At 33.0% G+C, this 26,112-nt stretch overlaps 3 protein-coding genes across 5 annotated transcripts; 1 reads left to right on the top strand and 2 right to left on the bottom strand.

Moving 5' to 3' along the window:
• Positions 1-3,952: 3,952 nt before the first annotated feature.
• Positions 3,953-7,709, bottom strand: LOC105628837 (zinc finger CCCH domain-containing protein 1). 3 transcript variants are annotated; one of them, XM_012210326.4, is made up of 6 exons: positions 7,552-7,709; positions 6,882-6,973; positions 5,961-6,149; positions 5,281-5,387; positions 4,342-5,159; positions 3,953-4,160 (listed from the first exon to the last, which is right to left on the bottom strand). In XM_012210326.4, exons 4-6 carry the CDS (start codon positions 5,315-5,317, stop codon positions 4,056-4,058), a joined length of 960 nt encoding a protein of 319 aa, XP_012065716.1. In that variant the 5' UTR covers positions 5,318-5,387; positions 5,961-6,149; positions 6,882-6,973; positions 7,552-7,709; the 3' UTR covers positions 3,953-4,055. The 3 variants fall into 3 exon arrangements, with proteins under 3 accessions (XP_012065716.1, XP_037497258.1, XP_012065710.1); XM_037641330.2 differs by having other exon boundaries at positions 5,305-5,387; positions 5,961-6,169; XM_012210320.4 differs by having other exon boundaries at positions 5,961-6,169.
• A 9,758-nt stretch (positions 7,710-17,467) lies between these two features.
• On the bottom strand, positions 17,468-17,935 carry LOC149496660 (uncharacterized). The gene has a single exon (XM_089720403.1). It carries the CDS (start codon positions 17,933-17,935, stop codon positions 17,468-17,470), a length of 468 nt encoding a protein of 155 aa, XP_089576529.1.
• Positions 17,936-21,703: 3,768 nt separating this feature from the next.
• On the top strand, positions 21,704-25,542 carry LOC105628826 (RCC1 domain-containing protein RUG3, mitochondrial). The gene is made up of 6 exons (XM_089720871.1): positions 21,704-22,312; positions 22,575-22,714; positions 22,873-23,067; positions 24,211-24,339; positions 24,482-24,637; positions 24,956-25,542. Exons 1-6 carry the CDS (start codon positions 21,780-21,782, stop codon positions 25,138-25,140), a joined length of 1,338 nt encoding a protein of 445 aa, XP_089576997.1. The 5' UTR covers positions 21,704-21,779; the 3' UTR covers positions 25,141-25,542.
• Positions 25,543-26,112: the final 570 nt, after the last annotated feature.

Raw genomic sequence — 26,112 nt, forward strand, 5'->3', positions numbered from 1 at the left:
AAAAAGTGTGAATAAATAATATTACTAATAAATAAATAAAATATAAATAATTTAAAAAATATAAATTGGAACGTCGTACGGATACTATAATTTTTAAAAAGTAGGACATTAACACGCTTAGAAGACACTATTAATATTTCAAATAAATATACAATCATTTATAATAAATCATAAACATAAAATAAAATAAAATTAATTTCTTATTTCAATGACACAAGAACAAATAAAAAAAAACACTTCATTTTTAATTAGTAATTAAAAAAAATATTAGTTGATTAGCTTGGTGTATGAAGTAGTCTCATATGTCAGGAGTTAGCTTGCACGAACACATGACACGAGATAGAGGAATGTACATGTTACAATAATTTTTAAACAAGTAGGACAACCACATACTTAGGACACACCATACTAAATAATTAATACATTAATATTTCAAATAAATAAATAATCATTTATAATAAATCATAAACATAAAAATAAAAAATACTAAATTTCTTATTTCAATATAATTAATTAAATTCTCAAAATTATTATCACTATTAAAAAATACATTAATAGTATGTGTGCATTTTTTGATATAAGTCATACCATATATGGCTTTTGCTATTGTTAGTGAAATGCTTCATAGAATACTTAAGAAAACATATCTTAGTTAAGGATGAGAATTTTACTCAACTTGATAGGTACATAATCAGGTTCGATCTGATTGGTGGATTTGGATAGTGATTAAATGAGTTTGAGATGGGTTTGGATGGTATTTTTATTATCCGTATTAAGTTCGTATCGGATTGAAGGACTCAGGTACCCACTACCTGTTACCCGTTTAAATAATATTCCAAAAATTTTTGAAATAATTATTTCTAAAGAAAATTATATATATGCACCTTTTTAATTATAATTAATGCTATACTTATATTTAATATTTATATATTTTTTATTAAATCAAAATAATAATTTTATAATTTTTACTTATTTTTTATTTTTAAAAAATAAAAAAAATTTTAATGTAAATTGGGTATTTAAACGGGTTCAGGTATTTAAACATGTAATTATAATTGGGTTCGAGAAGGGTTCGGTTATTAAAAGTGAATTTCTAAACAGGTTCAGGGACATGATTCCTAATCGGGTATTTAAATGGATTCGAATATTTATAATACATTTCACAGTCATTTTATTATAAAATTTTATTATTTTTCAATGATGTTAAAAGATTGTTTCATTTTTTAATTCTGCTCCACTCATCACGTGGGTACTAACATTAGTAATATATAAAAGCAGAGAAGTTTATCTTAAATGACAGGTAAGTGCAAGTCTTTCAAATTGCCAGTGTAAGAATAACAGTTATTTAGCATAATTGTAAGAAGATAAATTGTAATAACAATAATTATAAGAAGATAAATTGTTTTATATTTTCAGATAATGTCATACAGAAGGAAAAAAAGAAAAGAAAAGAAAATTAATATTAATAATAAAAAATTATTGTTATTCTCAAAAAAAACTATTTTATTTGGAATAAGAAAGGAATATAAAGGAAAATAATTCTGATAATTTTCTCTTCAAATTAGAAGAAAAATTTAAAAAAAAACTATAAAAATAAATTTATAGAGAAAAATTAATTTTAATTTCTTTTATATCCAAAAAAGAAAGTAACATAAGTTTTTTCCGAAAAAAATTTAGTTCCTTGTTATTTTTTCTTAAATTTAGTTTTGAAAAATGTTAATATTCAACGAATTGTCAGGCCTAATTTTTTTGTTCCTTATTATGAGTTTTTTAACCTAATATACTCTCCCTCTGGTTTGGAGCTGGTCTTTGACAAAAATTGAACATTAGAAGAATTGGTTTATATTCCTAACTATTTACTCTCTACGTTTTCTTTCTTCTGTTAATTTTATTTTTCTTTTATATCTAAAAAAATAAATAATATAATTTTTCTCCAAAAAAAAAAAATTTAGTTCCTTCTTATTTTTTCTAATCATTCATTAATAAAAAAAGGCACAAAAAACAAATTAAAAAATCATTTCATTCTTTATTGTTAATAAAAAAAAAACCTTGGTTGATTAACTTGATATATGATATAGTCTCATATACCAGGAGTTAAATTACACGAACACGGAACATGAGATACTGAAAAGTATGTGAGACGAAAATTTTTAAAAAGTATGACATCCACACGGTTAGAACACACTACTCTAAATAAATATAATACATTAATATTTTAAATAAATAAACAATCATTTATAATAAATCATAAACATAAAATATAAAAAATACTTAATTTCTTATTCAATATAATTAGTTAAATTTTTAAATTATTATCACTATTGAAAAATACATTAATAGTATGTGTACATTTTTCTATGCATGTCATATTACACGTGAACACGATTCGCCTAATACGTGAAATAAATGGATTAGGGTTAAGGTTAAATGGGTTCGTATCATAAATAAGTCACCCATTTTATAACACGAATATAAACATATCGTGTTGTGGGATAAATGAGTGACCCGTTTATTTAAAAGTAAAGAGGAAATTTTAGTGTTACGTATAAATACTCCAACTACAACCTACTTAAATTGCATTATTGTATTACTTTTTTTATTTTAGTTATGAATCTTGAAGAATTTATACATTTTATATACGAAAATTTATTTTTAAATATGATTGGAATTAAATAGGTTAAAATTTATAAGTAAGTTAAGTAGGTCGTAAACAGGTCAACACGACTCACTTAACCTGTTTATGATATTAAGCGAGTTATACGGATTGTATATAACATGACCTACTTAACCTGTTTATCATATTAGACGGGTTAAACGTGTCGTATTCGTGTCACCTGCCTAATTTTTGTGTTGTGTTCATGTCGATAAATTTAATATAATTATTAAATTGATTGTGTTCGTATTAACCCTAATCGTGCCGCATGTCAATCGAATCCGTGTCAAAACTGACACGCCAAACTATCTTAACACCCTTAGATCATACCATGCATGACTTTTGCTATTGCATAATTTGGTAAATTTTTTTTAGCATATCTCACGTATAATTTTGTAATGCATTTCACGATTATTTTATTATAAAATTTTGTTATTTTTGAATGATGTAATAAAAGATAATTTCATTTTAATGTTATATAAAAGCATATTAGTCTATCTTAAATGTTAGCCAAAAATTAGTTCTTTTATATTTTCAAATAATGTATTTATTATAACAATATCTATTCTTTTATATTTTCAAATAATGTATTTATTATAACAATATCTATTAATTACATCTCATCAACCTATTAAATTAAATTCAAATATATATAACCAAAACGCTAAGGTAATTATTGAAATAATAAATTAAATATTTTTTATTTGATGTTTAATATTTATTATAAAATAATTATTTATTTATATAGCTTTTGATATATGAAACTACTCCATATACTAAGCTATTCAATTAAATATTTTTTATTTTATGTTTAATATTTATTATAAAATAATTATTTATTTATATAGCTCTTGATATACGAGACTATTCCATATACTAAAGCATTCATTGAATTTTTTTTGTAAAAATGCAAATTGCTTACACTTTATTAACTTTTGTAAAATTGTCATTCAATTTGTAAAGGTCGTAACCAATTACCTTCGAAAATATAGTCTAACTCTTATTTTACATCAAAATTAATTACAAATTCTATAATTTAAATTTATAAAATTTTTAATATGGTATTAGAATCATTTGTGAATTTATAAAAATAATTATCCAAAATTGCAATTTGATATAAGAATTTAAGATCATTTTTAATAATGAATTCTTTTTTATTTTTTCTAAAAAAAAATCATATTTTTAATCCTATATTTTAAGATCACTTTTAAATATTTTATTTTTATACATAATCATGTAGAATATTTCAAGAAAATTTTCATTTTCAAGTTCCAAGAGATAAGAAGATAAGAAGGAAAAGAAAAGAAATTATGTACAGTAGCAATGGCCTTAAGAAAAATAATTAATTTATACATACTCCATTAAATAAAACAGGTAATGATTAAACAATATATGAAATACATCATTTACCCTCTTCAGCCATCTTCTTACGGATTTCATGAGCTGTGTTGAAGATACCGAGCGTAGGTTGGTTGCACACAAAACACTTCTTGTTCTTTACATGGTGCTGTGAATCAGAAAAGAGTAAAAACAGATCAGTCACACACATATAACACAGATCAAAATGCAACAAGAGTTTAAGACATGCAGCACAATACAGTCAAGAAAGAGGAAAAACAGAAATTCTGTCTCAGACATTCAACCAAACGCAGCATAAACAAAGCCATCAAAAGCACACAAGCATTTACCTTCAAAGCACAATGTTCGCAAAAGTAGTGCTTGCATTTAGTCACAACAGGATCTACAAAAGGCTTTCTGCAAATGAAACATGCAAATGGTAATGAATCATCATCATCTTCATTGTCATCGCTCTCGTCTACACCATCCTCATCCTCTCCCAAAGCCAAATTTCTCTTCCTTATCTTATTTGCCTCTTCCCATTCTTTCTCTAGTTGCCAACCAGGCTTATAATCCCCTCGATCATGCATGAATTTACATGAATCTCCATATCCACAGTAACCAGTTTCTTTATAATCCTTACATATGTCAGGCTGATAATCAAACCTTGCTGATACCCGAATATGAGCAGAAGCCCTAAGGGGGCCATGAGAACCACCAGCTTTTTCACTTGAAATTGTTTGCTCTCTTCTAAAGCCAGCTTTATGATCAGTATAGCCATGAATTCCTTTATACAACTTTTCATTCCCAGAGGCTGGTTGTTTACCCTTCAAAGCCTCCTCCGCTTGCTTAAGAGCCCTCTCGCGAATGGCCCGGGCATCTTTTGAGAACTCAGTCTCAGTTTCTAGAGTTGCTGTTGCCTTACTATCATGTTGAACTTGAATTTCCTTAGAAGACTCGAATTGAAAGATTGGTCTATCAGATTCCACATTTGCTTCAGTAGCCTTGGACTTCTTGGAAGGTTTAGAAGAAAAGTAAAGCTTATTATTGTCAGATTTTGGAGCTTTTTTCTGATTGTGCAGCAAAAAGCTTTCTGAATCCTCATCTTCATCAATTGTCCTCTTTCTTATGTTCTTATTCTTCAGTGGCTTTTTGAAGAAATTACACACTGCAAATGCCCAAGACATCAAAGGGATTGCTTATATTACCATAGAAAGAAAAACAGCAAAAAAACAAAAATTTAAAAGAGGGAGAAACCAAAGAAAGAGATAAAGTTCCAAGGTATACACCTGGTGCAGGTTGTTGGGATTCACCTGAATCAGCCATCTTCAGATGTGGAAGGAAAATTATAAGCAGGACTATATGAGTTATGGTGGAAAAGTACTCCTTTATAACTCTGAAAATAGACAGGAACACCACATCAGCCCCAAACACAATATAATCTCATGAAATGAGAAGACAACTACAGTGCAAATAGATTCATTAAATAAAATAGCATCAACAAACTTGATTGGATATATAACATATCCAATACTTAGCTTTCAAGAACTCTCACCATCTAAAGGTTTTTAAACAATATATTAACACCATGCTTCAACCAGTTTAAACATCTATGGACTTGCATATGAGCGTTAGGCTTATACTTTAGGCCTTAAGACCAAATCTCCATTTGCACTCAATTCAGAGTACTTCAGACTCTCTCCATTCCAGCATTACCTATACTGCTACATACATATGCAATGAATCTTTGAAAGCAACAGAAGAACAGACATATCATATACACTAGATAAACAATCCTCTTTAACTTCTCCTACACAAATAAATTACCAAATAAACAGTCTTAATGGCAACAACTATTATTAGCATTTGAAAACCCAAATGGAATCAAACACAACTACTTAATTAAAAATATAAGCGCCAACACTTAATTGTTCTCCAAATAAACAAATGCCAGAAAAAACAGAACCACCTTCAATCCAATAGGGGATTAGCAGTAGCATATCTTTTTGATTAACTGGATAAGGATTAGCTTCTTTTGTGATTTCTGCCTAGCAGTAGGTGTCAGGCGAAGGGCCAGAAACGTCTTCTTTCTACCCGACTTGTCTCATTAATGTGAAAACTGGCAAGCCCACGGAGCAGTGCACTAGCTTTACTCTTTCTGAATCAGAATCAACAGTTCTGTTCAGAAAAACTCATTACAAAGATAGAAACTCAAAATCAGCACAGTAAAATTAAACAGAGAAATTATAAGAAAAATAAAAACAAGAAGCCAAAAACCAAAAACAACAGAACCCCATATAATTGCCTAATTCAATAGTTCAAAACTCAGTTCCCAAATTGATTCAATCTACTTCCAATCTCAGTTAAACTAAATTAAATTTGAATTCAATAATTCTTAAAAATGTAATTAATAAATTTACAAAGAGAGAGAAAAAAAATGACCACCAATAGTAGAATACTACTGGCGAGCAAGGATGGAGAGAAGCAGCAACGATGAAGAGAGGCAGTAACGACGGATTGGACTCAATTCGGTGGTGAGTGAGACTAGGGATGGCGGCAGGGCAGTACCCACCAAAAATAAGTTACCCAACCCCAAACCCGTTATCATTTTAAGTACCTGAATTCATCCCGAATCCGTTAAGGAATAAACCAATAATACCCAAACCGGCCCCAAATCCATTTAGAATTACCCGCATACTACCCGAACCCGTTTACATAAACATAAGAAATTTTACATAAACATAATTCTTGAGTGAGAACTAAAGCCACATAGAACATATTAAAAAGTATCTCAATAAAAAAATTACTGAATTAAAAAGTAAATTAAAACAGAACAAAATTACAATAACAACACAAGAAATTTTACATAAACATAATTCTTGAACTCCACCTTTTCAAGAACCAAGATTGCAACGATTAACAATCATAATCATCTTCTTCCGCACAACAAACATACATCCGACCCCACGCATGAACAAAAATCTGAAAAATAAATAAGAACAAGAACTCCATTATCCAAGTCAGAAAAAATTTCAGCCCTATATAAAATCACAAAATACTAATCCCACTTATATATATATATATATATATATATATATATATATATATAAAACTGTAGCAGCAGAAAACCAAACTTTATTGCCAAACCATTCTCAGTATATGACAATTATACGCAAATAATCTCATTCTCAGTATCTCTACACAACCTGAATCATTATTACAAAATCAAACTTTGAATTAACAAACCAATCATGTCAGATTTCACTCATATAGCCACGAATCGGCTTATATTCACCATCCTTTTGCCTTTTAATAAATATATATATTTTCAACAAATAAAACATGCACAAAATCCACGAACGAAAAAACAAAACAATAAACATATATCTCTCGGCTGAACCCACAAAATAATTCAATATCCTCAACAATTCCTGCTCTTTGTCTGTTTTATATGTATTTATATATAAAAAAAAAAAAAAAAAAAAGAAAGAAAAGGAAAGGGGACGAAGCAAAAAAAAAAGGGAAAACTGAGAACGAAATATAAATAATCAAGAACGAACCTGGCTCTTGTACGCTTGAAGAGCACGACTGCTGCGGAGGCGACGGTCAAGAATAAAGCGACGGGGGGTATAAAGAAACACTGTGGCTGCAGAAGGAGAGAACAAGAGCGGCGCAGGGACAGGGAGGGAGCAGAAAAACTTGACTTTTCGTTTGTAATGTTAAAATGCAGCCCTATGATAAAACGACGTAGTTTTATTTGTGGGTTCATTGGAACCTCCTAAATCAATACTACGTAGTTTTGATGGTAAAATAGTTATTTTTGTTATTATTATTATTAAAGTTATTATTCTTAAAGTTATTATTATTATTATTAATTATTGATTAAAAGAATATAATTATATTTCATTATTATTATAATAACAAAATATTATATAAAGTGTTAAGTTTAATATTTTTTATTAGAAAATATACTTAGTAGGTTATAATTAATTATGGTTGTTGTAATCATTAAACTAGACTTCTAAGTATAAGTATACTGATATATATGATGATACCAATAAAAAAATAAAAAGACATTTAACTAAGGTCTAATTGTAATTATGTTTATAACCTAAGTATAAGTATACTGATATATATGATGATACCAATAAAAAAAATAAAAAGACATTTAACTAAGGTCTAATTGTAATTATGTTTATAAGTTCATTGGTGATATTTTATATGAGTCATATTCTAATTTACTAAAAGTCTATGTAGATTTCATATTCCACATGAGTTATATTTTAAATTAAGATCTAATTATAATTATCATTTGAAGTTTACTAGTGATAATAATAAGTAATTTTTAAAATTTTTAATTATATAACATTTAGCGTTCTATTCAATTAATAATTTTTTTTTAAATTTTTAATAAATTACATAATTACTAAACTTCATAAAATTGAACTAAATTATTAAGACACGATACCATATGTATAATTTCGTTTAATATATTTTATGTGAAAAAACTAAATTCAAACTATTAAAATATTGTAATTTAATGCATGTAATTTTTTTACTAAACATTACTTATGAATAAATTATATTAATATTCAATAATATTTTTATTTATTAATAAAAATTTAAAAATATAAATAATTGTAATTTTTTACTAAATACTACTCATGAATAAAAAGAAATCATGCCATATCTTTGTCTTTTGATGATTAGTATATGGTTGAAGTTTAGCATGAATATTCTTTGTATATCTTGACAAATGTCAAATTTCCTATGATTTAAGTCATAGGGATTTTTGGAAAAAATGATAAGTATATGGATTCTTGAGGTGTATTTATGTTTCTTAAAGCATATAATGTGTTTTTGGATGAATTGATGAGAAAAAGAAAGTCTTGATGTTAAGAATGAAACTCATGACTTAAGTTTTCCTATTACTTAAAATATGAGAATCTTTGAGTAAATGCCATAAAGTTTGCATGTTTAACATATGTGCATGCTTATATTTGTTGAAGGAATATTTTGATTGAGATATTTGACGAGTATAAGCCTTGAATATGGAAAATGGCTTTTATGACATGAAATTCCTATGATAAGCTAATCATGATAAAGTATGGGTTTTCATGATTTTATTGGATCTTAAGCTAAGAACATTTGATGATTTTGAGTATATCAAGAGAATGTAAAACTTTAAGAGTAATCTTATGATTTAAGAAAGTAAAGTTTTGGGCTTTAATATACTTAGTGTCAATTTGTTGTGTGATTTTGATTTATTCTGTTTTATGAGCATGCTCAGCACTTTATGCTATTCTGTTATTTGGATATAGCTATGATCATATGTTTGGCACATGAGTGCCCTCTGTATGAATGGACGAGCTCTATCTAATAAGTTTTGGCTTTTAAGCACTTTGTGATAATGTGGCTATTCTATCCTTCTGTTTCTGAAATCTAATCTATTTCATTTTCTATTAAGTGTTTGTGAGCCCCACAAGCTAAAAAGAAAAGAAACTCACTTAATAAGATAATATTTTATAATATACGCATTTGTGAGATCATAGTTCATACTTATAATACATATGCTTGCAATACATGACTTATGAGTATTATCCTTTTATATGATACCATGTACCTTTAGCTTGTAAATATGTAATTATGCCTTTATGTGATATTATATGGTTTAATTCTGAGTACTCTTGTTATATATGTTTAAATGATTATATGAAATATGAAAGCTTATGCATTTTTGCTATTCACATGATTATATGATTATGAGTTAAGCATGAAATTTTGATTTGAATGTACATTGCCATCGCAACATTGGATGTATATGATTTATGAGTACCACTGAATTGTATACTCAGGTCGATTTCTATCATGCGCAGGTTGTTGATCGAGGGTTCTGGTAGAAGACCAAAGTATTAGCATTAGAGTAGAAGGATTTCATTTTGGTAGTTCTAGTTTATGTTTATTATATTTATTGATGACTATGGCAGGTATAACTTAAATATGTTTGGAGATTGTATTTATTTGGAGCATAGTATAAGATTTAAGTTTATGAAATTATTTTACTCTTGAGTTGTAGAACTAACTCCTGGGTTATTTATGCATGAATGATTTATGGAACTCATATCTAAGAGTATTTATAATTGTATATGATTAGAAGAATTATGATGATGTTGATGATAATGATTAGAAGATTATGGATGTATTATAGATTGAGATTGATTATATATTAGAGCTATTGGATGGTTGAGGAATTGAATTGGAAGTGATTAAACCCCAGATCTTCAAACACGCTCATGCTCATAAATTGGGACTAAAATAAACAAGAAAAGCACAATTGAAGGGGGCAGGTATGTGAAATTTGAACAAATTTGTGTCTAGGTGTTACTGATGTTGGAGCACCATTATTGCCCTCTCTAAAAGCTATCGCCTTCTCTCTTTTTCTCTTAGGCAAGTTCTTTATCTCTGTCTCTCTCTCTGATTTTCGATCTCCATTTTCTTGTCGTTTGGTTATTGTCACGCCCCGACTCTAATCACCGGAGGAATTGTCTGCTTTGGTGTAGTCCACGGACGCTCTACATCGCAGTGTAGTCCCCGCACGCCCTACACCTCACGGTTTTGTCCCGCAGGTGAAATGGGAAACTTTCCAGGAGGTCACCCATCCTAGGATTTCCGTTAAGCGAGCATGCTTAACCCTGGAGTTCTTCTAACTCTCCAGCCATTCCATCAAAGGGCGCCTCTGATGATTAGTTTCCCCCTTTTCGATATATGATTCGATTCATTCCTGTCTCCCGCATTCCACTACCCTAGCTAGCCTGCCATCCTAGGATCGCTTTGCCGGGTCGGGATGTCACAGGCCCACCAGCTTCTGCGTAGTTCGTCCTCGAACCATACATCTATTGGAGGGGGTCCGGCTCTGAACCAACTGTCACGCCTCGACTCTAATCACCAGAGGATTTGTCCGCTTTGGTGTAGTCCACGGACGCCCTACACCGTAGTGTAGTTCCCGCACGCCCTACACCACACGGTTTTGTCTCGCAGGTGAAATGGAAAACTTCCCAAGAGGTCACCCATCCTAGGATTTCCGTTAAGCGAGCACGCTTAACCCTGGAGTTCTTCCAACTCTCCAGCCATTCCACCAAAAAGCGCCTCTGATGATTAGTTTCCCCCTTTTCAATATATGATTCGATTCATTCCTGTGTCCCGCATTCCACTACCCTAGTTAGCCTGCCATCCTAGGATCGCTTTGCCGGGTCGGGATGTCACAGTTATTGAGAAGGTTTTTGCAGAAATAAAGTTAATAGCTTGCAGTTTGTTACGTATTTCAACAGGGGACTTTTGTTATCTATTGTAAAGATTCAAAATTTACTTTCGACTTTTTTGACGATTTCTCTCTTAGCTATTGAATAGAGAGCTTTTTGGGTTTTGCTTTTTTCCCCTGTTTTTGGCTTTGTACTTGCTTCTTTTGATTTTTCAGTTGTTCTATGTTCTAATGTTCTATTGGGTTCAGATTGTTTAGTTCTTAATTTTACTTTTGTAATTGTTCTTAAATTTATTTTTTTTAAAACCAATTTATATGGTTTTAATGAGTAAATACTAGTCCCTGCATAAAATAGATTTTGGCTTAAGTTTTTAAATTTAAATGTTGATATTGATTTGAAATTAAATGGGCATTGTAATTTATTGTTTTTATGAATGGAGATCAAGGAAATCTTGAGAGTTGTTGAAGAGTAGCATTTTTATTGGGGAAGTGTAGAGAGGACGAGAATCAGAAGTGATGGTGGTATAATATCCATGTCAAAAATTCATCTTGGCATAACATCTCTATCCTATTTGTATTTCCGACTTCCCATGTAAGTCGAAGACACCCGATTAAAAATATTTTTAGAGTTTAAACACTTAATTAAAAACATTTTCCGTTGAGACATCAAAATAGAGAATTTTCAAAAATTGGACACTAAATGTATAATTAACCCTTTCTTTTAAAAGTTTTCCATACACTGTTTTTATTTTTCCTTTACAATCATACTTTTATATTTTTACATACTGTTATATTGTCATTATGTGTGTTTAAGTCTTATAATTTTTTCAGTCATTTTAGAATATATTTTCATAGCTTTTTTCAAAAGATAGCTTAGCATTCTTTTACAATTACACTTTTAATAATAATTGCACTCATGTTTTCAATCATATTTTATGAGCCTTATTAGAAACTGTTTGCCTTTAACATCACATTCACCTATCAAACACATTTATATCCCTATATAATTACATTTAACATTTCACTGGTCCACTATATAGTTTCTCACGAAATCGATCATCTTATCATAGTACTCTAAATAAATCAAACATTTGATACCTCATCATAATTATTTACCTCAAAATAATACTCTTAAAAATCTCAACTATACCATACGACAAAAATTTTTTATCATATACTTATATACAGATCATATTCTTATCACCATTGTCTATCTCCAAATAATATCTCGTAAGATTCACTCATCTATAATGCATGAATTTTCACAGATTATATATCTCATAATGGTATATTGTAAAACTCAATTTAATTCTATTGCAATGATGTTATCAATCATCCATATTGCTCAAATCACATCCTTATCTCTAGTTTTCCTAATTTGTTTAACATTTATGAATTAAATTCTCCATAATATGTGGGTATTTGAAAAGATCCATAAAATTATTTTCAAAATTCTTCATTTAAAAATCTACATATTAATTTTTAACCAATCATAATTCTAGGATATTATTATATTTAAAAAAATAATAATGACAATAATAATTTTATGTTTTGTGAATTATTTAAACAAAATTTATTAATAAATACTACCTTATTTGTTAAACTAAACCTAAAGGGTAAATTAAATCATTAGAAAATCAATTAAGATCAAACAAAAACCAGGATTTGGACCTAACCAAACCTGATTAGACCAAACCCTTCCTAAAAACCCAAACAAAAATCCCAATTCCCCGCTTCTGTCTCCCCGACTCTATCAAAAGTCCATAACCCTTCCCCTTCAGCAATTCCCACTCGTCAGAGCTTAAGCTCCGCCGACCAGACCTTCTTCACACAGCCATCGCCTCTCCGTTCACCACTCCTTCTGATTCCGGCCTGTTTTGGCGTTGCCAGCAAGAGAGAGAGCTGTTGCGATCTCTTTTCTTCCCGATAGACGTAGCAGCGCTTCTCCCTCATCTCCGGCAACTCCAGCCCCTATCGGTTGACTCCAACCCTTTCTCGACGGCGTAACTCCGCTTTCTCACCCTCTCCATCGTCGTTCTGATAGCTTTAGGGTTAAAAAGAATTCTTTTTTCATACCTTTCAATCTGTGAATTACAGAGTTTATATACACAACATATAGAATATTTACAATAACTGCGTTTGATCCTTTCCTTATTTGCTTGATCCAATTTCCTTATTTTTCTGATTCTTGATCCTTTCCTTATTTGCTTGATCCGATCCTTTCCTTATTTGCTTGATCCGATCCTTATTTTCATGATTCTGGTTGATTTCCTTATTCTTACACTCCCTTTCAAGTTGGGTCGTAGGGTCTCCGACACCCAACTTGACTAATGCTTGATTGAAGATCTTTCCTGGAACTGCTTTGGTGAGTATATTTGCCAACTGCTCCTCAAACCGAACAAATGGCAAACAAATGCTTCCATCTTCAAGTTTCTCCTTGATAAAGTGTCTGTCAACTTCCACATGTTTGGTCCTATCATGTTGTACTGGATTTTCAGAAATGCTTATAGCTGCTCTATTATCACACAACAGTTTGCAGGGCCTTCCTGGAGGGAAACCTAACTCTGTTAATAACTTCTTCAACCAGAGAACTTTAGCTAAACCCCTCAAAACTCTACCTCAGCACTAGAGAGAGCTACCACCTTCTGCTTTTTACTTCTCCAGGTGACCAAGTTACCGCCAACAAGAGTGAAGTACCCTAATGTCGATCTCCTGTCAATCAGATTCCCCGCCCAATCAGCATCAGTGTAGGCTTGTATTTCTAAGTGACCATGCTTCTGGAATAACACTCCTCGTCCCGGTGTTCCTTTCAGATATTTGACAATCCTGAGTGCTGCTCCATGTGGTCAACCTGTGGCTTGTGCATGAATTGACTAACCACCCCAACTGCATAAGCAATGTCAGGTCTAGTATGTGAGAGATAAATTAGCTTCCCAACTAGCCTTTGATACTGGCCACGATCAGCTAACTCAGCTCCTTCAGTGATCTTGAGCCCATGATTGACTATTATTGGGGTTTCAATCAGCTTGCAATCCACTAATCCTGCCTCTGTGAGAAGGTCAAGTATATATTTTCTTTGTGAGATGAAAATTCCACCTTTTGACCTCAAAACTTCGATGCCTAGAAAATATTTTAGTCTCCCAAGATCTTTCATTTCAAATTCTTCGAAGAGCCTCTCTCTCAATGATGCTATTTCCTCTGTGTCATCTCCTGTGATAATCATATCATCCACATATATAATGAGGCAAGTTAACAGCTCTCCTTTCTTCTTTATAAAGAGTGTATGGTCAGAATTACTTTGACAGTATCCATATCTTTTCATGGCCATAGTAAATATCCCAAACCAGGCCCTTGGAGATTGTTTGAGCCCATATAATGCCTTTTTCAGTCTACATCCTTCCCCAGCTTTGAACCCCTTTGTAAAACTTGGAGGAGCTACCATATAGACTTCTTCTTCTAGGTCGCTATGTAAGAAGGCATTTTTCACATCGAACTGATGTAGTGGCCAATCAAGATTTGCAGCTAATGAGAACAGCACACGTATCGTATCTATCTTGGCCACAGGAGAGAATGTCTCTGAGTAATCTATGCCATAAGTCTGTATGTACCCTTTGGCAACAATTCTAGCCTTATATCTTTCAATGGTTCCATCTGCATGACACTTTATTGTAAAGACCCATTTGCAACCAACCGGCCTTTTTCCTTTTGGTAACCTGCATTTCTCCCAAGTACCATTTTTTCTCCAGTGCATCCATTTCAACTTGCATAGCTTGTCTCCATTGTTGGCTGTTCTGGCCTTCTTCAACAGTTCTTGGAATATCCTCCGAATATATTGACATTTTAAAGGCCTTTGCAGATTCAGATAAGCTCCCCCTGACTAAGTTTGCCATTGGATGTCTTGAATTTCGAGGCTCATAATCAAGTTCATACCTCTTTGGTGGCACTCCCCGATTGCTTCTTATGGAAGAACATACCTCTCAGTTCTTGGTACCTCTTAGGCTGTCAAATTAGTCATTTCACCAGCAGGTATATCTAAAGGAGCCTCAGGAGTAAAGTCACTAACCTCAGGAATATCGGTTAGAGAGGATTCAACATGATCTGATGTAATGGACTGTTCTATGTTATCAGAAGCAGATCCGGTGGTCTCGCCTACTTGCTCTGTTAGGACAGTTTCAGGCAGTATTGGACTATGTAACCAACTTAGTGGATCATTTCTAAAACTCTCCCCCTGATCACTAGGTTGGTTGTGAAAATAGTAATCGGTTTCAAGAAAGTCACAGTCCATTGTGGTATACATATGACCAGATTGAGGATCAAAACACCGATATCCTTTTGTATGAATCCCATAGCCAACAAAAACACACGTAACAGCACATGGGTCAAGCTTGGTGCGACTAACTTTTAGGAGATGAACATAGACTGTACTACCAAAAACTCTTGGAGGTAGAGTTAGGATAGAAGGTATGTTGGTGTATTGAGCCAAGGTGGATATAGGTGTTTTCATGTGGAGAATTTTGGTAGGCAAACGGTTCATAAGATAAGTTGTTGTAGCAACAGCTTCAGGCCAATAACACTTAGGTACTTTGGATTCAATCATGAGGGCTCGGGTGATTTCCAGGAGTACCGATTTTTTCTTTCGGCTACTCCGTTTTGCTATGGTGTGTGTGGGCAAGAGGTTTGGTGTATAAGTCCATTGTTCCAAAAAAAGGTTTGCATTTTTAGGTTTACATATTCCCCCCCCCCCCATTGTCAGAACGGAGGATTTTTATTTGTTTTTGAAATTATGTGTGAATTAAGTTGTAAAAAATAACAAACTTATCAAAAACTTCAGACTTAAGTTTCAGAAAGAAAACCCAAGTCATTCTTGTGCAATCATCAATAAATAAAAGGAAATATGAAAAACCATTTTTGCAAGTAACAGGGGCTGGATCCCACACATCAGAATGTGCTAATGAAAAAGGGATGTCAGTTCTAGTGTCATTAGGATAGAAAACTTGTCTATGACTCTTTGCCAAGATACAGGTATCACAAGACAACTGATTTTTATGAGAAAAAAAACTGAGTAAATAAGTGTTTGAGGTACCCGAAGGGTGACCCAATCGTCGATGCCACAGCCAAGATTGTCTATCCACCGTCCCATGAGCAAGCATTGCGGTACCTTGTTGGTTCACTTCATCGACATAGTAAAGTCCATGTCTTTCAGTACCACGCCCAATGATCCTCCCCGTCCGAATATCCTGCAAAATGCAAAAAGTAGGATACATCAGAACCACACAATTTAGCTCTTTGATTACATGACTGACTGACAATAGTTTATGTGACAGGGCAGGAACATATAGACAGTTTTCTAGTTTAAGTGTTGGTGAAAAATCAATAATGCCTGCTCCCTCAATCGGTACAAGACCACCATCAGCTGTTTGAATTTGTTTTTTTCGGGGTTCAGTAGGAGTATGGAAATCTGAAGCATCTGGTGACATAGTGTCAATAGCTCCACAGTCAAATATCCATAATGTCTCATTTGAGGGTTTATTTTTAGCAATTAGGCCTATGCTAGGTACCTCTTCGCAATTTTTTGTATCCAGGGATACAAAATGAATATTCTCAAAAAACTCGGGGTAAATCTGCAAATTTTCCATGCTTCCATATCCAATTGCAACATTATTATGGGTTCTATGGTCAGTGTCCAAAGAAACAAAGTCTATAAGGTTAGTTTGTAAAATTTCAAAATTCTGAGTCCCTTTCTTAAATTTACCAGGTGTCTCCACATTAAGAACCCTAGGGTTCCCTTTTTGTGTCTCAGTCGCGTCTCTGCCTCCTCCTTTCTGTGATGCTTCGCCTGCCATTCCACCAAATCCAAGAGGCTGGCTGTCTCCCCTAGTGTCGATGGTCCCAAGATCGCCCACTGCGGCGGCGATAACTCCCTTGGTCCTCTTCTTGCTATCTGGCCACCACTCATGGTACCCAATTAGTTTGAAACACTCCTCTCAGTTGTGCCTTGAACCTCCGCAGTGCAAGCATTTAAGACCACTCTTATCATCCTCTCGCTGGAGTGAAGATTTGGCCCCTGTCTTGGCCGTGTCTGACCGGCTTTTGGTGGCGAGGTCGCTCCCTATTCCTGTGGGGTTTAACCCCGATGATGGCTCCCCTTTCATGATCTCTCTCCGGGCTATTTCTCTTCTGATCATCGCATGCGCTTCTTCCACCGTTGGTAGAGGATCTCAATTCAGGAGATCTCTCCTGTCCTTGTCATACCCATCATTTATCCCTGCAAGGAATTGATACAATCTGTTCCTTTGCATTTGCCCATTGTAGATCGTGATATCCTCAGAGCATTTTATGGGATTTGGCATTCTTCTGTCAATTTCCTTCCAGATAGCCAGAAGCTTACTGTAAAAATTCTCGATTGGATCTGAACCTTGCTTCAGGCTATTAACTTTCACAATCAGATCGAAGATCTGTAGACCATCCTGACCACTATTGTACATTGCCTCTATTCCCTTCCACAGATCTCTTGCAGTTGGGTAATCAAGATACTGGTTCACCAAGTCGAATTCTATATTCTCTATGATCCATATGATTACATTGGAATCTGACTGTGCCCATTTGGTATATTCTGGATCGGTGGTTAGTGGTGGAGGGGTTGTGATGTGTCTGAGCCTACCTCTCCCACTGATTGCCAAATACATCAGTCTGGACCATTTAGTATAATTTTGGTTGTTTAGTTTTTCTGAGATACTCACTGTTTGACTTGTTGTATTTTCTGTGGTAGGTTTGGTGTTGTTGATTTGCTGAAACAGTTCCAGTAATTGGCTCACTGGAATAGATTGCTCCATTGATTTTGTTGTAGACGAGCTAACTTCGTTTGACATTTTAAGTAAGTTTCAATGGTAGGTAATGAGCTTAGACAGAAACTAGGTCTAATGACCGAAAGACTGGCTCTAATACCATGATAGCTTTTAGGGTTAAAAAGAATTCTTTTTTCATACCTTTCAATCTGTGAATTACAGAGTTTATATACACAACATATAGAATATTTACAATAATTGCGTTTGATCCTTTCCTTATTTGCTTGATCCAATTTCCTTATTTTTCTGATTCTTGATCCTTTCCTTATTTGCTTGATTCTGATCCTTTCCTTATTTGCTTAATTTGATCCTTTCCTTATTTGCTTGATCCCATTACCTTATTTTCCTGATTCTGATTGATTTCCTTATTCTTACACGTTCTCCGGCTGGCATAGCAAAACGCAAGGAGCTGCAGTATTGTTCTTCGATCGGGAAGGCGCCACTTTTCTTTTGTTTGTGATTTTTCGGTGAAACCAATCAAGAGCTGGCCAAATCACCTCTCATCCCATCGCCAACACCTCAACATCCACTGTTCCTCTCTTTCCTGGCCAAGCTAGCATCGATAGAATGTGATTTGGACAAAGAACCTGATCGTTCAACCCGAAGATTTACAATTTCTGACGTGTTTCTATGACTAGGGTGCTCTCTTGATGATATTTGATCTCGTTCAAATTTTTTTTATCAAGGATTTAAATCCCTAATTAGCTACTATTCGTGTAAATAATTAGTAACTTCAACTTTACTTTATAAATTGATATATGAACTGAATTCCTTTATATAGAAATAGGTAGACTATTGCTTCTAATATAAATTTTTGTGGAGAATCAAGGATTCATTAGGTTGATAGTAGCTAGTTAGCAGTATGCTTGTGTCCTTGACATGTGTTATGAAGGAAACCTTGATTTTTATCATTTCAAATGAACTATAAACTAAAATTTTATAAGGGAATCTATAAGCTAATATGTTTACTACAGATTTTGATTAAGAAATTAGGACGATTGTGATATGGCAGCAATCAATTGAACCATTTGTTAAAATTAGTACCATGATATGAGATATACGATATGGTAAATCAAATTTTTGTTAGTAACTGAATTAACTAGTATATATAGTATGAATTTGAGTTAAAAAAAACCTTGATTTTTTTTAGGCTGGCAGCACCCATTTTAATTGATTACTTGAATTATAGCTTATGGTATGAATATAAGATATTGTGAATCTAAGTTTTTGTTGGGAATGGAGTTAAGGGCCGTGTGTACCGTGTGTATGAGTTCTAATCATAAAATTCTGATTTCCTTAGCTTGGTAGCATCTAGTTATAAATTAAGTTCTCGAGGGGAAACAGGTTAACTATCATATCATGTATGAGTTTAATCAAGAACTTAAGGTTTCTTTGACGTGATGACAGCCTCTAGCCAGAGAAAATCACGGGTTTTGGTTGAACTAAGTCCATGCTTGGTGGTACGAATATGTTTTCATAATTTGTTATTAGTAGTAGAAGTAGGCATGGCCACGGGTTCGGTTCTAACCGGAACCGAACCGTACTGTAGATGAACCGAAATCGGACCGAAACCGGCGGTTCAAGGGCCGGTTAAGGTTCATGTGAATGTTAAAAAATGAACCTGAACCGGCCCAGAACCGGTGGTTAACCAGCGGTTTAGGTCCGGTTCGAACCGGATTCACAAACAAAATTATTTGTTGCTTAAAATTTTTAACAAAAAAATTTATATAGTTGATTTGATTTGTGGTGAAAAGAAAAACAGAATGATACATAATTTCTAAAAAGTAGTGAAAAAAAACAACATCATTAAATCATTTGACTTAATTGGTAGAAAAAAAAGGTTCAAACTAGCCGTTTGAACTATGCTCATTTGTAAAAAGAAAAAAATTATGTGTAAAAAAAATAGGTTCAAACGGCTAGTTTGAGGTGGCATTTAATTTTTTTATTTTTGGTAAATAAATTTTATTCATTTTTAATCATTTATTTATTTATTTATTTACTGTAATTTACTAAATTATCTAAAAATATAGCTGTTATTTTTCTGTTATAAGGGACAATTTGAAAAACTAATAAATGAGAAACATTTATAAATATGATGAGTTGATGATTTTTTATTTCACAATCAATTATATCCTAACTCTTCTCTTATTCTCAATGAAAATACTCTCAAATTTCCATAGTTCATTATTTTTTCTATTGTTTTATTTTCCTTAATATTGGAATTATCTATTGTTTATTTTTTATTTTCTTACATCTAATTCCAAATTCTTTCTCTAATCTCAAATTTTTCCATTCATAAATTTACTTCATTTGATTTTTTAAATAATTTTCTTAGTATTTGAAAATAATAATTTCCAACTCATTCCATTAATTTTATATTCCATTTATAGTTTTTTATATTAGTAAATTAGCAAAAGTTGTAAATTTAATGTAATAATAGTTCTAAGTTAGTTAATAGAAGTTTTTCTTTTAAAATTTATAATAATTCATTTAGTTAATAAAATTTAAACATTTTAAAATTATTATTTATTCATGAATTCGGAATCAAAATTTTATTATTTTTTTAAAAGTTTGCGTAATGCCGGAACCGAATTGGAACCGTAATTTGAACCGTCGGTTCACCGGAACCGTGCTGAACCGTGCCGGAACCGGAACCGGACTGGAATTGAAGGTTCAAGGGTCGGTTCCGGTTTAAAATTTTAAACATCTCGAACCGGCGGTTCACTGAACCGGCCATGCCTAAGTAGAAGTTCTAATGGTCAAAATAGAATAAAAATGCAAATTGTTTTGTAATAGCAGCATGTATTTTGTTAATCTCATGACCTGTAGCTTTTAATATGAGTATATGAAGTGGTAATCAAGTTCTTAAATAGGAAAATGTGTTAAGCAACTCATTAAGTGTAAATTTTAATAAAAGACCTAAGGTTCCCTTAGTATGGCAGCAGCTAGTTGAGCCATCTACATTTGGCTTTAACTTAATGAAAAGGAGATAGTATTGTATATTTAAATTTGGATAGAGAATGAACAAGCTAAGTGAATAGAATATGGATTTTAAATATAAATTTAGAATTCTATTATTATAACTGTTTACATGTTACTCTATTGTTGAGCTTTGAAGATGATGAAATGAAAATTGATGCACAAATGAATAGACATAAATTCATCGTCAATATAAACAATAAGAAATTGAGGAAAGGTGAACTCACGTGTAGCCTGTGGAGTAAATTAACTATAGGAATATATTTTAGTTTAGTATTAGACTTAAATAATTATTATTTTATTTCAGTATTTAGTAGAAACATTGTTTCAGTTTCATGTTTAATTTTGAATAATGGATTTATATTTTTGCTATTAAGAACTATGCTTGTTCTTTTATAATAAAGAAATTTTTCATAGCTAATCTCATTTGATCTTCAAAATCTAAAAAACCAAGCTCAAGAAATTTTTTTTTTCAAAACCATATCATGGTCTAATTTTCGTAACAAGTTACTAGATTAAAATTAATCCAATGGATTATAATTAAAAAATCAATATCTAACAACATAAAATTATTTCTATATCAATACAGAATATTATCATTCTCCACCATATACGAAACGTCTTTCTCCACATTATACATGGGCCCTGCATTGCAACTCTTTTTCAATTAAAATAGTGCCGTGTTTATCATTCTCGAAGTTGAAAAATGACACATCTTCGCCACCGTCTCACATCCATCCTCGGCCACCGCTTCTCCTCATCCTCCGCCGCCAGAAAGAAGGTGCCCATTCTCTATGAAAGCCCAGAAATCAATGACCAAAATCGGAAAGACGTCGTGACACTACAGCTCCTTTCGTGGGGAAAAGGTGCTTCTGGCCAGCTTGGTGGCGGCATCGAAGAAGTACGACTATACCCAGTTCCAGTGGCCAATCTTCAGGTATTACCGTCCTCTTTCAGGCTCTCTCCGACCCCAGGCCAACTTCTTCTCAGAGATAACAAAATCAGAGATAACAAAGAAGTAATTGAAGTGGGAATTTCTTGTGGATTATTTCACTCTGCATTGCTTATAGATGGTAATTTCTGGATTTGGGGAAAAGGGGATGGGGGACGTTTGGGCTTTGGACACGAGAATCCTGCGTTTGTTCCTACGCTAAACCCTAATTTGGATAGCGTTCGGTCTATTGCTTTGGGTGGTATTCATTCTGTTGCCCTCACTTCCTTCGGCCAGGTCTTTTCATGGTCAGTACTTTTAATAGCGTCCTTTTATGAACTTGAATTGTAAAATATATTTTTTAACTCCCTATAGAAAGTTTTGATCTTTTTACTCTACGAAGAAATCAATTGTAAGTTCTGATGTTTATGCAAGTAGTGCTTGACACTAGGAAGTATTGGCTGTATTGTTATTGACGAGTTGCATGTATCTATTTCACTATATTGACCTGACTACGAAGTCGGTATACATAACTTGATAGTGTTGTGTCATTAAAATTGAAGTCTGCAGGGGTTATGGTGGTTTTGGTGCACTGGGACATTGTGTTTATCACAGAGAGCTGCTTCCTAGATTAGTTGAAGGCACTTGGAACGGAAAAATAAAGCATATTGCCACTAGTGGCACGCATAGTGCTGCTGTTACTGAATCAGGTTAGTAAATCTTTTCTTGTTCGTGTACTGAAAATAAGGATTTTAATTCTCTATGCAACCTACAAAGTTCACCTGTTAGGCATGAAATGGCCATGGCTTTTACAGTAGCAATTTGGCGATGCTTCACTCTGTTGATTTCAGTAATCATTTGGATGTAGGGGAACTTTATACATGGGGACGGGATGAAGGCGATGGTAGGTTGGGCCTTGGCCCTGGGCGGGGCCCAAATGAAGGGGGTGGACTTAGCATCCCTTCCAAAGTCAAAGCATTGCCTGTTCCTGTTGCTTCTGTTTCCTGTGGTGGTTTCTGTACAATGGCGTTGACGGAGGATGGGCAGGTTTGGAATTGGGGAGGTAAGGATGTTACTTCCTTTTGCGTGAACTTTATGTTCTTTTTCCTTTTCTGTATTGCAATATAGATTCAAGTATTTTGATTTAATTTTGAAGAAAATCTTACGCACTAACTGTTGATTCAAATTCTTGCAAAAATCAAAAAGGTTATTGAATTTTCAATTGGTTGGATTAATTTTTCTCCATGGTCAAATAATATCATGTCCTTACAGTCATCTTGTTTTCTGTAAATAGCATAGTTATCTTATTGTGGAGGATGTTTTTTCTTTTTCAAATTGCTTCCAATAACTTTGGGGAAGGGTGGAAAGATGGAGGGCAAGGGTAGGAAAAAAGGCACCTTCCCGCTTGTAAGTCAATTACTGACTTTCAAGACAGCAAATCACAACTTATTTGCTGTAAATCGTGTATATGTTTTTTTATGTGGGTTGCAACATTTCTTATTAAGTCATTTTCTTCTTCCTCTTCCTTTTCTTTCTTTTTGTCTCTCTTTATCTTTTGAAATAGTGCTTTCTTGATTTTAGATTATACCTTAGATTCTTAATCTTGACTCTTGTCAATGAATCAAATATTATGCTAGGCGTCATTTGCTTCCGGGAGTGATTTTGTTGTGGCAAATGCCCTGTTCTTAATGTGCACTTCACTTCAAAATATATAGGGGCCCCACTTATGTGCAAAAATAAAATTCTTAGGCTTGCAACCATAAGGGCATAAGTTTAAACCCCTTTAGAGTAGCTAATTTATTTCATTGTGTATATCTTAGGACTGTCTCCTCTTTCTTTTTCGTTGACCCCAAATTCAATGAAATTATAACTGGGAAATACCTTGCTGCTTTGAGATCTTTCATTTTTTAGGTACAATTAAATGTTTGGATTTAGTTAGTAGAAACACAATCATTTGTTTAAAAGAAAAAGGAAGGAAATGCATTACTTTTAGATAAACGAGATGCTGCTGTGAGTTTTATTTTATTTTATTTTCTAAATCGAGGCAGAAAATTGTTAAGATCTAATATATGAATATGAATGTTAACTGGTGTGATCTGTTGATGCATTGCTAATTTTCAGAGCTGGAATAAATTTTTATTTGCTTCACATTTTTTATGATATTGAATAAACAAGTCTAATTTTAGCATTTTTATCTTTTACTCAGCAAATTCAAACTATGAGCTTGGAAGAGGTGACAAGGCTGGTGGCTGGAAACCAAAACCGATTCCTAGTCTTGAAGGGGTTCGTATCATTCAGATAGCAACTGGTGGATATCATTCTCTTGCTTTAACTGGTAAATGACTGCAAAATCTCATCATTAAAGCAAGACGTCCAAAGTTTTTCATCTATTTCTTTTCTGCTCCATTTGACTTTGCTGCCTTTTTTGTCTAGCATAATTTAATACTTTCATGGTTCCTTCTTGGTCATTATATCAGATGAGGGGAAAGTTCTTTCATGGGGCTTTGGTGGACATGGCCAGCTGGGCCACCCTTCAATTCAAAACCAAAAAACACCAGCAGTAATTGAGGCTTTAGCTGATCAACATATTGTTTATATTGCTTGTGGAGGTTCATCTTCAGCAGCTGTAACTGGTAAGATTGATGTGATCTAAGTAACCTTTTCTCTTCACTTCTAACACATTCTATTAGTTGATATTATCTTACCATATTGTGAAAATTTGAAGTACTGTGCTTTCATTTATCTTCATCAGCCTTAGATTGGTTAGACTGAAATCTTATATCTTAAGAATAATTGGTCACTTGCATTTAGTTGTGTTGGAGTCGGTTGCTAGTTGCAGAGTTGGGACAAGTTTAAGGAATTATAGTCACTTTGCATTGAAGTTCCTAAAGCTGAATTTTTTTTTATTCAATTTCATGTCCTTATAAAGTGCTGTTTTTGATTTTGAGCAGAAAAAGGGAAGTTGTATATGTGGGGAAATGCCAGAGACTCTCAATTAGGTGTTCCTGGTCTGCCAGAGGTACAGCCATGTCCTGTTGAGGTCAGGTTTCTAATGGAGGATGATGGCTTGGGACCCCATAACGTGCTGTCTGTCGCTGTTGGCGCATCTCATGCAATGTGTTTGGTTTCAAGATGAAGATGCTAAAAATAGAATCAATCGTATGGCTGTAAGATGCAGACTCTGCAAGGCTACGGAGGATGAATCGAAACCATTGATGATCTGAGTCGAGAATGATTAGTAAATGAGAAGTTTTGCATAGACATATTGGAGCTTCTTGTGGTTTTATCTCCATAATGTCATTTAACGCAACTCTATTCTTTCTTGTAAGTTTCTATTGCCTGTGTTTCTTACAGGTATAATTTTTTTTCAGCCGAAAGCAGATTACATGTTTCTCACCACAGGTGGAGAACTTGAGTTCCTTCCTTTTATGAATTGGAAGAGAGAATTGATGCAGAAAACTTTAGAAGTGATGAAATTTGATTGTTAAAGTTTCTTTCTACAAAGATGAAGAAATGGCTACAATGTAAATTGATATGATGTCCTTGGCTCTAATATCGAACTTTTATACACATGCATTCATTTTAAAAGGGGAATTGTTAAGGCAGACCGAAAGGCGTGAAATGGGAAAGTGAAAAGAACAAACACAAAGGTGAAACCTTTGCCTCTTTTGCCTTTAATGTTTAGATTAAAACAAAAGAGAAGCATAAATCTTAGATTCTTTGCTCCCTATTTTAACTCACTGTCAGGTCCTCCCATTTGAAAGTTAGACTTTCAGCCCATAGTGTATTTAATTGTTGAATTGCTGACTTTTTGAGTGGAATGATCCTATGATGAGCTTAAGCAAATGTCAAGAATTTTAGAGAAATTTATTAAACACGAGAGATAAAGATGTTAATTAGGATATAAGTTACGGACGTAAATGTATTTTTTTTCCTACCAACGATTGCCTTTTTAATCTCTTGAAAGTTGATATAAGGTAATCACAAATTTCAAAGTAAGATTAATTGAAAAAAGGGAGTGGATATACCTCATGAGAAGTTAAAATAAATAAATAACCCATCTCATATTAATTACATATATAATCATTTATTGAACAAATAATGATGC

Source organism: Jatropha curcas, chromosome 4 (genome assembly GCF_041381405.1).
Source record: "Jatropha curcas cultivar XTBG-Jc1 chromosome 4, XTBG_Jcur_1.0, whole genome shotgun sequence".
Lineage (NCBI taxonomy): Eukaryota > Viridiplantae > Streptophyta > Magnoliopsida > Malpighiales > Euphorbiaceae > Jatropha > Jatropha curcas.